The 12,338-nt window shown below is 35.1% G+C and overlaps 1 protein-coding gene across 3 annotated transcripts in view; it reads left to right on the forward strand.

The window, feature by feature from the left end:
- The first annotated feature begins 1,030 nt into the window (after positions 1–1,030).
- The window catches only part of Nudt9 (nudix hydrolase 9), a 28,188-nt gene continuing 16,880 nt past the window's right edge, over positions 1,031–12,338 (forward strand). The window contains exons 1-2 of one of the 3 annotated variants that reach the window (XM_027939824.3): positions 1,031–1,443; positions 8,974–9,213. In XM_027939824.3, the coding sequence (XP_027795625.2) occupies positions 1,337–1,443; positions 8,974–9,213 (347 nt within the window). In that variant the 5' untranslated portion in view covers positions 1,031–1,336. The remainder of the gene's footprint in view (positions 1,444–8,973; positions 9,214–12,338) is intronic. The other 2 variants (XM_071614424.1, XM_027939823.3) reach the window with 2 other exon arrangements.

The raw sequence follows: 12,338 nt of genomic DNA on the forward strand, positions 1-12,338 counted from the left end.
TCCTGCAGATAACAGGTAGTTTGCTGAGGAATGTAAAATATTCTGTCCACTTAAGCTGGGCTTCAAGTAAATTGCTTTTTGGAAAAGACAGCATGTGGGTGGTCAGCACAGTGGGCCCATTTTATAGAATTATTCTCCAAACCTCCTGTTACCACCATTCCCAGTTGTCTGTTCCCTATCAAGAGGAGTTAAGACACCTATCATATGACTGGGTTTTGTTAGGAACAACAGTAAAATTCTACTAGCTTTGTGTTCAGGCAGGCATTTCAAGAGGATCTGGGGTTATCTCAAGTACAAGCCTTTATGCTGCTGGAAACCATGGTATATAGAGGGTGATCAAATCTTAGTGCATAGATTTGGTCAGAGTCACTATGTGCCAAGAGTCCTGCAGCTTTCAGGAAAAGTGCTGTTTAAAATTTAACTGTCTTTTAAGATAGTCAAAGCTTTACAATGTCTGTGTCTGAACTGTACCCCTTAAATAGTGGATTATGTTTTTAAACATTACGAATTGACATATTAATGAGTTGATGAATATAAAAAATATAAACCAGATCATTAACTGCTTTGGACAACTTGGGTTTCCAACTTGGCTAATATCTGCTTTTCGACTTTATTCTCCAGGTTGTGTGCCAACTTTACATCCTGTTTATTCAGCTGCGGGTTTCCAAGGGCCACCCCAGCAAAGCCCAGTGCAATTTACCAACTGGAGGGAAGGACTTGTTAAAGAAGGAAGAGAAACGCCTCCAGGTGCGTGGGCTCCAGGTTTCTTTCCTACTTCTTCTTACAACCACCGATTGTTCATCATATGACTACGAGCGCGTGGTTCTGCATTTCCTTCCTTAGAAAAAAGGGCAGTAAACTTTTCGCAAATCCCTTTCTTTCTTTCCCCTTTTGTCCCCTTCCAGTTCCTCCTTTCCAAGTCACCTTTTCTCTGGCTGTCAGGGTACTTCCCTCCGCCTCGTCGCGCGCCTGCGCCTGCGCAGATCAGGCCGTCGGCGAAGACAGGCGCTGCCAAGTTTGCACGGCCTTTGCTTTGCGACATGGCCGAAAAGCGCCGCCACGCACTTGGGACGTCACGGGTCCCGGGTGGCTGTTCTCGGCAGCTCACCCTGGTGTAGTCGGCGGTACTTGCTAGTGGGGATTTCTGTATAGCACTGGGGAAAGCGGCGGTTCGGGGAGAACTTCTAGTCTGTGTGTATTTTTAGATAGATGCAGCGGAAGAACCCGCGGGCTGCCGGGTCCTAGTGCCCGCTAGATACCCGGAGCCGGGGATTGGGCAGTGGGGCCGGCGGAGGCTGAGGCCCAAGCTAGGGTCGAAGCCGCCCGCGGGGCGCTGATGGCCGGACGCTCCCTGCGTAAGGCTTTAGCCACGGTGTCTCTCTCAGTAGCCTTGGCCTCCGTGACTGTCAGGTCCTCAGGCTGCCGCAGTATCCCGGCGTACAGGTATTCACCACTCCTGGTGCTGACCCCTATCCGGAGACCTTGGGTTGGGGGTGGGAATCAGCTTCCTTTCCGGCGTATTCTGTAGGCTTTACTTATGACCCCGATTTACGCATCCCTATACCCAAAACAAAAACAAAAGAAAACAAAAATCTTCAAAATGTATTAGTTGTTTTTTTTGGGGGAAATTAGTTCTGGGACCTTTATTAACCCCTGATTTTGAAATTTGCCGTCTTTTGTAAGTCACCAACATTGTGGTCATCAGAGCGTTAAGCGCTTGTTTGGATTCTGTTGCCCCGTGTCATTTTCTTTTCTGGTTAATATTTAAAACATCATGGACATTGGCTGTGTTTTACTAATATAAGTAGTCGTTGTTTTCTCTATATGGGAAGACTGATTGACTTTGGCTGTTTGTATCTGGCTCCTAGTCTGGAAGTTCAGTGGAGAGTGTGTGAGCTGGTACCAGGTGTACAGACCTGAACCCTTTAACCCTAGAATTTACAGTAGTATAGTTTCCTCAACTTTATTTTCTAGTGAGACTTGTAAAATTATTAAACCTGTTTTTTTCTTGTTTTCTAACACCAGTATTAATGGTAGGGGTCCCAGCTACCTCCCTTGTTTTTTAAACTTTTGACTTTATCCTGGGAATAAATAGCTATTGCCAACTTTTGGTTTTCATTTGAATAACTTCCATGGTTATTGTCTCACTGCCCACTTAACAAACTTTGGGCTTACTGACTTCAAATTTGAAATCTCTTGGCTTCTCTTGTTGGGGTGGCATCTCTCACCCTTTTGTATATACTCCTAAATGTAATCTGTTCTACTCTGGCTTTTAGGCCATTATGGTTCTGGCCATTTGCCGTCTTCCTGAAATTGGTTAAAATCTCTTTACTAGTGGTGTTCCACTTATTCTGATAGTATGGATTTTATTTCCTTGTATACATCTTTTATCTTCTTCCAGTGGAATTTGAGAAGGAAGGAACACATGACAGTGGTATCTGGAAGTCACTAATTCTATTTTTGTTAGTTGCCCCTGGAACAATGTAAAGTTGCTTGGCAATTATTCTTCATTTTTATAAGGTGGGAACTCTAGAACCAGAGACTGCATACCAGCTTAGAAGAAAAACCCAGAAGTGAAGTCAACAAATGTGTGTGGAGTACCTGGTTTCTAATGTTGCAAAGCATCCTGGAGAAGACAAAAGAAATGTATTATTGAGAATTTTACCATTCTTGGTCTGGTAGGGTGGCCCATACCTGTAGTGCCAGCAGCTCGGGAGGCTGAGACAGGAGGATCCCGAGTTCAAATCCCACCTCAGCAACTTAGTGAGGCACTAAGCAACACAGTGAGACCCTGTCTGTGAATAAAATACAAAAAGGGTCTGGGCTCAGTGATAGTGTGCCCCTAAGTTCAATCCCTGGTATCTCTCCCACCAAAATTTACCATTCTTTAATAATTGGGAAAATCCAGAAAGTGACAGTTTTTTTTTTTTTTTTTTTTTAAATATCTATTTATTTTTTTTTTTAGTTTTTGGCTGACACAACATCTTTGTATGTGGTGCTGAGGATCGAACCCGGGCCGCACGCATGCCAGGCCAGTGCGTCACCGCTTGAGCCACATCCCCAGCCCAGAAAGTGATAGTTTTGCAGTTAGTTTTTTTGAGTTCACCAGTTTCAAATGTCTGTTTTCTACAAAAAGCAATAGTATTTGGATTGTTATGTTTCCAGGTTTCCCAGCAGGATCTACCACAACATACCTTGGTTGAGAACATTGTATATTTTGTCTCTGTGGGGGGGGGGGGGAATATATATATATATATATATATATATATATATATATATATATATATATATATATATATATATATGTCTGAGCTAAAGATTGAAATAGAGATAGTTTTGCTTAGTGTTTAGAGCCTGAAACTCTGAGCCAGTTTGCCAGGATTTGGTTCTGATTCTGTTATCAATTGTATGACTTTGGTAAACTTGCTTAGCCTCTCTGGGCCTTAATGTTCTTTTTTATTTTATTTTTTTTGTAGATGAGCCTTAATGATCTTATTTCTAAAAGAAGAATAATACCTAAACTCAGAGTTGAGGATCAAATGAGTTAATAATATTACAATATTTGGAACAATGTTTTTCACACACAGCATGCACTTACTATATATATGTAGTTATAACTATTATGATTATTGCAATTTTTTTTTTTTTTTTTTGGTTTAAAGCACATGTCACTATTACATTTCTTTTCTTCTTTTCTTTTTCTTTTTTTTTTTCAGTATTGGGGGATTGAGCCCAGGGATACTTAACCAGTGAGCCCCATCCCCAGCCTTTTTTGTATTTCACTTAGAGACAGGGTCTCACTGAATTGCTTAGGCCTCCGTAAGTGGCTGAGGCTGTCTTTGAACTCATCATCCTACTGCCTCAGCCTCCCAAGCCACTCGGATTATAGGTGTGTGCCACTGTAATAATGCCTGGCAATATTGCATTTCCTTAAATTTGCCAGTTTTGGTAACCAGTTTTTGCTTTGTAAGATACAAAGGTATTTAATTGCCTTTGGTAGGCCAAATAAATTTCTTGCATCTATTCAGTAATGCAGTTAAAAGAGGTCTAAGCTGTATATGTATATATGATAAGTATACTTGTTCTGATATCTTTTAGTATGTCAGAGTACACAGAAGATATAAATGGCATTAGTGCTTCTTTGTAGGGTAAGAGGAATTTTTGATGTTGTTCTTGCAAAAGTAAAATTATTTAGAAAAGTAAACAATCAGGTGTATTACGTTTTCTCTCGTTTGAGTCTGTAGCAGATTTTTGGAATTCCATATGCTTAACCTTGCTAAATCAGGGAACAGAGAACCCAAAATTACTTAGAGAACATTTTTTGTACATGTTGGGGGTAGAGTTTAACAAGATTCTTGTTTCTTGTGGACATTTTTTCCTTGCCCTGCTATCAAATCATGAAACAAAATTGTCATTTATAATAGGATTTATTTAGAGACTAGGGCTTCATATATTATATTATGCTTTTTAAATAACATACCTGAAATCTAATTTTGATAAATATGTGTTTCATATTTATACATTTTTATTGAGTATGAATTTAGAATCAGTGGGAAAGATCTTTTAAGAGTAGTCGTTATTTAGATTTCCAAAGTTGTGGCAGCTGAAGCAAGTAAGTTATCATAACATGAAAACAGTGAATGAACTTTTAATAAAGTTAGTCAAAAGTCGAAATTCTCTCACTTTTTGCTAGTGTTCATTCTCTCTGGGGATATTAATTTCTTTACTAGTTAGGCTTTCCCAGAATTTTGGGTGTTTGACAGTACTTCATGGATGCAAAGGGAATGCAAAATGAAATGGTGCTTGTTTCAAAGTCTTTAAATAGGATGAAAGACATCTTGAATTGCACAAGAGCTATAGACACAAGAATAGGAAAGATTTAAACCAATAAAAAATCAAGGAAGAGAAGACAGTGTGGCAGTTTTGTAGAAAACTAAACATAACTGTTATTGTATGACTCAGCTATCACAATTTTTGTTATTTATCCAAATTAATGAGGTTTTGTTCACACAAAAACCTGCACACAGATATCAGCTTTATTTAAAAGTGCCAAGACTTAGATGCAACCAAGATGTCTTTTGGTAGGTGAATGGGTAAATAAACTGTGGTACATCCAGATAATGGAATAATAAGTGCTAAAAAGTGAGTTATTTAAGCCATGGAAAGATGTGGAGGAATCTTATATGTCTATTACTGAGGGAAAGAAGCCAGTCTGAAAAGGTTATCTGATTTAAACTATATGACAATTCTTGAAGGCAAAACTATGAAAACAGTAACAAGATCAGGAGTTGTGGGGGCAGGATGAATGAATTGGGGGAGCACAGATGATTACTTTTTAATCGCTTATTTTTTAGAGCAAAATTGAATAGAAGTTATATAAATTTCCCATGTATCCCCAACCCTTATGCATGCATAGTTCCCCCTTATAGTGTATCTCACAGAGTAGTATGTTTGCTCTGTTAATGTGTCATTGTCACCTAGAGTCCCATAGTTTACATTAGAGTCTCTGTTTTATTTATGGATTTGGATAAACAATATAATCACATGTCTTTATATTGTTCATTGCATATACAATACACTTTGAAGAGGGGTCTGGAGGCGGTGTGATAGGCAGTCCTTGAAGGTCAGGTTAAGAATTTTAATCTTAATTTTTAATAAGTTTCTATACAATTTAAATACATAATTTGACCTTAATGCATAAATTTCATCACTTCATTCATACTTCCATTTCTTTAATATGTTTGGATAGTCCATTCTTGCTTGCTTCCTTTTCTTATCCCTTCTTTTTAACCTCCTGCTCTTTTTCTTCCTTTCTCTGCCCTTCTTTTTCACACTGTCTTCCCATTTTGTATCTCTTCCATCTTTCCCTTTTTCTCCTCCCAACCTTTCCCTCATATTCTCCTTTCCTTCTGTCTCTACCTCACAGTGGCACTGTATCTTCTAATCCATATTAAGAAACTGAAGATATGCTCTTTCTGTAGTTTCTACCACATACAGGTAATAAATAGTAAAAACATTTGTGGAAAGCAGAATAATGTCCCCCCACCCCAAAGATATCCACCTCCTAATATATGGAGCCTCTAAATATGTTGCTTGGGAAAAGAGACTATAGATTTTTTTTTAAGTTTAAAGACTTTGAGCTGGGAAATTATCCTGGGTTAGCCAGGTGCATCTGATCTAATCAAGTCCTCAAAAATGGAGACATTCTAGACTGTGTTCAGAGAAAGGTATGACTACTGAAAAATGGTCACAGATTCATTATCTTTGAAGGTAAAGAAAGAGGGCCATTGTCATAGAACCATGGTGCCCTCTAGAAAAGGTATTATAGTAGCAATAGAAAACTGATTTATGTACATACTCTTACTTAAAGTCATTATTTTATAAAATTATAATCTTATTATATACACTTTTCTACATCTTGTTTTTCTTTCTTTTTTAACCAATATCTTATGAAAATATAGCCAAGTCATTTGATGATGTTATTTTTTTAAGCAATTTTTTTTTAGTTGTAAATGGACACAATGCCTTTATTTTGTTTATTTATTTTTATGTGGTGCTGAGGATTGAACCCAGTGCCTCACACATGCTCTACCGCTGAGCCACAACCCTAGCCCCTGATGATGTTATTTTTAACAGTAAATAAATTTCTCCTTGCCAGTACTTGCTGTGTTCTTTTATCATAATGACCACCATAATGGGTATGAGGTGACATCTCCTTGTGGTTTTGTGTTGCATTTTTTAATGATTAGTGACGTTGACATTGACTTTCTTTGCATGTATTTGTTGACCAGTTATATATCTTTGGAAAAATGTCTGTTCGGGCTCTTTGCTGATTTTGTAATTGGATTATTTTCTTGTTGAGTTATAGGAGTTCTTTATGTGTTCTGGGTCTACCCAACACCCTATCAGAGATATGATTTACGCTTCCATTTTTATGAGTTCCCTTTTCATTGTGTTGTGTTCTTTTTGGGGCCTATATTTTAAATTTTGATGTCCAGTTTACTTAGTTTTTTCTTTTGCTGCCCATGTTTTTGTTGTCATATATAAGAAATCATTTCAGATCCAGTATTGTGATGCAATCCTATATGTGTTTTTCTAAGAGTTTTGTCATTTTTGGTTTTATGATTAGATCTTTTTTTTTGGCTATTGCTAGGAGTCAAACCTAGGGCTTAAACATTTTTGACAGGTGCTCTGCCACTGAGCTATATCCCCAGCCCTGATCTAGTTTTAGTTAATGTTTGTATATGGCATAAAGAAAAGGTTCTTTTTGCATATGAATAATCAGTTTTCCCAGTATAATTTGTTGAGAAGATTATTCTTTCCTGTTTATATGGTCTTAGCACACTGTTGAAACATTTGATCTAAGTTAAGGAACTATATAGGTGTCCATGAACAGATGAGTGGATAAAGAAAATGTGATATACATATTATATACATAATAGAGTTTTATTCAGCCATAAAGAAGAATGAGACTGTCATTTATGGGAAAATGGATGGAACTTGAGAGTATTTTGTTAAGTGAAAATAAACTCAACTCAGAAAGTCAAGGGTCATGTGTTTTCTTCTACATGTGGAAGCTAGAGAGAATAAAGGAACAACAAAGGGGATGGGGAATCTAATGAAACGAGAAGGGAGGCCCGCAGAGGAGAGGAAGGGTTCTGGGGCTGGAGGCTAGAAATGAAAGAGAAAGTACTGGGGAAAACTTTACCAAATATATCACAATAATTATGTATAATTATAATTCATCAATAAAGAATAATTAAAAATAAGACACATTTGGCCATATATATGAAGGTTTATTCCTGGGCTTGCAATTCTGTTCCATTTATCTATAATGTCTCTCTTTATGCCAGTACCACACTCTTGCGATTATTATGGTTTTGCAGTGAATTTTGAAATCAGGAAGAATGAGACATTGAGTTTTATTTTTCTTTTTGAAGATTGTTTTGACTGTTTGGGTCCTCTTGAGATTTCATATGAATTTTAGGATGGAGTTTTTCTATTTCTGGAAAAATGGAAACAGGGATTGCAGTAAATCTATAGATTACCTTGGGTAGTTTTAACGTCTTTACAATATTAAGTCCTCCAATCAGTGAACATGGAATGTCTTTTCATTTATTAATATCTTATTTAATGTCTCTCAGCAACCTTATGCAGTATTCAGTGTACAGGAGTTTTGCCTCTTTGAAGTTAATCACTAAATAATAATTTTTTGTCCTATTTTAAGTGGAATTATTTCCTTAATTTTCTTTTTGTATTGTTTATTGTTAGTGCTTTGAATGTAACTATTTTGTTATTCATTTATTTGTTTCAACAATTTTATTCTTGGAGTCTTTTGCATTTTCTAAATAAAAGATCATGTGATTTGCAAGTAGATCATTTTTCTTCTTTCTTTCCAATTTGAATGTATTTTATTTCGGAGCTGTCATCAGTTTACCATGTTCTCAGATCCCTTTCTCCACTTTAGATGTTCTAATTTAGGGTCATTGGGAATTTTAATTTTTATTGTAAGAATATTAAGAATCTATAAGTTTTTAGGCAAGAGGAGACTTTGTGTATGCTCTGAGGTTAGTATGAAAGTTTAGTTATTAGTTTTTTTTCTGTGCTCTCCAATTATTTTATATCCTTTAATTTTATTAAATTTTGCTCTAAAGTTATATATTTACACACATATATGCATTTGCATACATATACACACATATATATCAGTCACTAACTTCAAATAATATTACATTAATTGCTTCGTTACTTCATTCCATTGTGTAAGAACTTTACAACAGTAAATTTTCATCTTCCTATTTTTCCTTTGTGCTATTTTATCATGTTTTATACATACCTGTTAGACTATAGATGGTTTTTAAAAAAATATATTCCTTTGAATAGACTTAAACAGTTTTACTTCATATTTATGGTTGAGTTTAACATATTTTTGGTGTTTCTGTAAAATGTTTCTCCTTTTTTTTTCCTTCCCAGAAACTCACTTTTATCCTCTTGGTTTCATCTTAACTCCAACATCATGTCTGGTTCTAACGGTGTCAAAGACAATTCCCACAACAAGGCTCGGACATCTCCTTACCCAGGTTCAAAAGTTCAAAGAAGCCAGGTTCCTAATGAGAAAGTAGGCTGGCTTGTTGAGTGGCAGGACTATAACCCTGTGGAATATACTGCAGTTTCTGTTTTGGCTGGCCCCAGGTGGGCAGATCCTCAAATCAGGTGAGTAAAGAACCTGTAATTAGCTGGGTATAGATTTTTGGAAAAGGTAGTGAATATATTTGTAAAATTATTTTTTGACACTTGAAAAATAATTTTTATCTGTGTTTGACTTTTATACAACTCAGTTTCGATATTTGCTTGAATTTTTGCCAAAGCTAAGCAGTTCACCTTTGTTAATTTTTGAGGGGATTTTATGAGTATACTTTCTAATAGGTAAATCCATTTTGATTTGAAATAACTGCCATTAGTTATAAAATAACAACTGGTGATATCTATTTTCATGTGTTTTTTTTGGCTGTCAATAGTTCATCTTTCAAAACTAGACTTGTATTTGAAGCAGTGAAAATATTTTTCAGATATTTTTTCAGATAGTTAAGAATAGGATGATAATAAATTAGACCCCTGGGAAAAAATTGAAAAGGGATAGATAAAGAGTGGGTGGGGCTGGGGATGGGAGAGGGAGAGGGAAAGAGAGGAAATATTAATTGAGGCTTGACTCAAAAAAATGATCTCTTGACTAAATTCATAGAAGTGTGGCATTGGTTCACATTTTATGTTTATATTTCTTACTTTTTTCCAGCTTCATCAAGGTATAATAGACAAAAGTGTATATTTAAAGTGTAAAACTTGTATTTTGATACACATATACATTGTGAAATGAGTACCACAATAAAGCCAACTAACATATCTGTCACTTCACATGTTTACCTCTTCTTTTTTTGTGGTGCCAACATATGAGATCTACACTCAGCAATTTTTGAGGATACATTATTATATATTATTAGCTATGGTCACTGAACTGTAAGTTAGGTCTGTAGAATTTATTCATTCATTCTGTGTAACTGAAACCTTGTATCCTTTGATCAACATCTATCCATTAAACCTGTTGTTTCTTTTAATAATAAATGTAATGGTAGAGATTTTTCTTTTCCAAAATTAGTTTTTTTTTTTTTTATGGTCCTGGGTATTTAACCCAGGGGCTTCCTTGTACATGCTAGGCAAACATGAGCTATTTCCCCATCCATTTTCTTTTTCTTTTTTTTTAATTTTAATTTTGAAATAGGGTCTGACTAAGTTGCCTGCGAACTTGCGATTCTCCTGCCTCAGTCTCCCACATTGCTGGTTTTAGAGTCATGTGCCATCATGCCTGAGTAGTTATTAACTAGATTTACTTTTATTATTATTTTTTAGTGTTGGGGATTGCTAAGCATGCACTCTTCAACTGAGTTATATCCCCAGGCTAACTTTATTTTTAAACATATACATTAAAACTATTCATATTAATGAGGTACTATGTGATATTTTGATGAATGTATATATTTTGTAATGTTTAAATGAGGTTAAACATATCTGTCTCCTCAAATATTTGCCCTTTCTTTATGGTAAAAATGTTCAAAATCCATTCTTCTAGCTTTTATGTACAGTACATACTTCTCTCTATAGTCATCCTCCTTTGCAACAACACACCAGAACTTCCTACCATAAAAAAATGATAAATGTTTAAGGAGATAGAAATGCTAATTACTCGAATTCAGTCATGACAATTCTATATATGGACCAAATTATCACACTACCCATAAATATGTATCATGTTTATATGTTAATTAAAAAAAAACAAAAAATGGAAGCACAAAAAGTTTATCCTTTGCCTATGATTACAGAGGTACTAGATGGTATAGTTTGTACTTAGATTCAGTCTGATTCCAGAATTCATTCTCTTAACCATTTTGTTACATTGTCACATTACTTTTAGAACATTTTATTTAAAAAGTTTGATTCATTAAGTTTATTATAAATGATAGTCCTCTCACAATAATTATTGTAAACTACCCAGTGCTAAATAAAGACATTTGCTAATTGAATAGGTCTAGTAATAGTTTATTAGATTGTTAAACTTCACCATGGATTTATTCCTGTGATTTGATTTTGACTCATGGTTTTCTTATTGTACTCACAGGTAATGTTTGTAACTTTATGATAGTCTTAGGATATTAGTTATGATGACATCTGTGGAGAAATTATTAGCTTTAAATGAGTTCCATTTCCCCCATTTTAGAGGTTGTACATATTTGTACATCTGTTACATATAGACATTAAGCACAATTAAAGATTAATAATATTGGCAGGGTGCTATATAATGTAAATAGATGAAGATGGAATACATTTTTTTTGTTCTTTCAATTTATTTTTTGAGTTAACTTTGTATCACTATCCGAGTCAAGCCTTATTACTAATATTAATGCTTCATTTATAACTAGATTCACATTTTTAAAAAAATGATGAATTTCTAGAATCTCAAAACATTATAATTTTGGTTTTATAATTTCATGGTTTTTATCATTTAATTTTTTTAATATTTGTGTGTGGCATATTGGTTAAAAATCTTGAGAGAATGTCTGGATCATTCAAATTGGATATTATTCTCCAAACAGATCACAAGTATTTCTTTATTCATTTATTGGAATTGTTATAGCAAGAAAAAGTAAAACATATGTCAAAACTGTCCAGGAACTAACCAGTGCCACACAACTCTTTATCCACTATTGGTATAGTTACATCAATGATGTCCTAATGGTGAGGAAAGTAGTTCAGTTATATAGTTTAAGTGGTTAAAATATTTTTGTTGAGGGGTGATATAAATGCAGTTAAGTCCACATTTTCTTGTAAGTGTGCAGGTGAAGCTCAGCAAAATTGGGTTTGTATAGCTCTGTAACTACAACTAAGACCAAGATCTAGAATATTTCTAGCATTTACATGTGTTTTTAATAATCACAATCTACATATGTGTTTTTAATCTGTGGGGTAAATTTACTGTTTTAAGAGTGTACTTTGATAATACTAATCAGTATACATTTCAAGAAATTAAGATTTTAAACAATTGAAACATCAAGATTATCAGGTGTGGTAGTGCACACTTGTACTCCCAGCTAATTGGGAAGCTGAAGCTTGAGGATTGCAAGTTTGATGCCAGCCTCAGCAGCTTAGTGAATCCTTGTCTCAATAAAATATAAAAGGGCTAGGGGTGTAGCTCAATGTACATGACAGTGCATTTTGACATGTAGAGCCTGCCTTGTTTCAATCCCCAGTAGAGAAAAACAAACAAACAAAAGAATATAAAAAGGAAT

Source organism: Marmota flaviventris, chromosome 7 (assembly GCF_047511675.1).
Source record: "Marmota flaviventris isolate mMarFla1 chromosome 7, mMarFla1.hap1, whole genome shotgun sequence".
Classification (NCBI taxonomy): domain Eukaryota; kingdom Metazoa; phylum Chordata; class Mammalia; order Rodentia; family Sciuridae; genus Marmota; species Marmota flaviventris.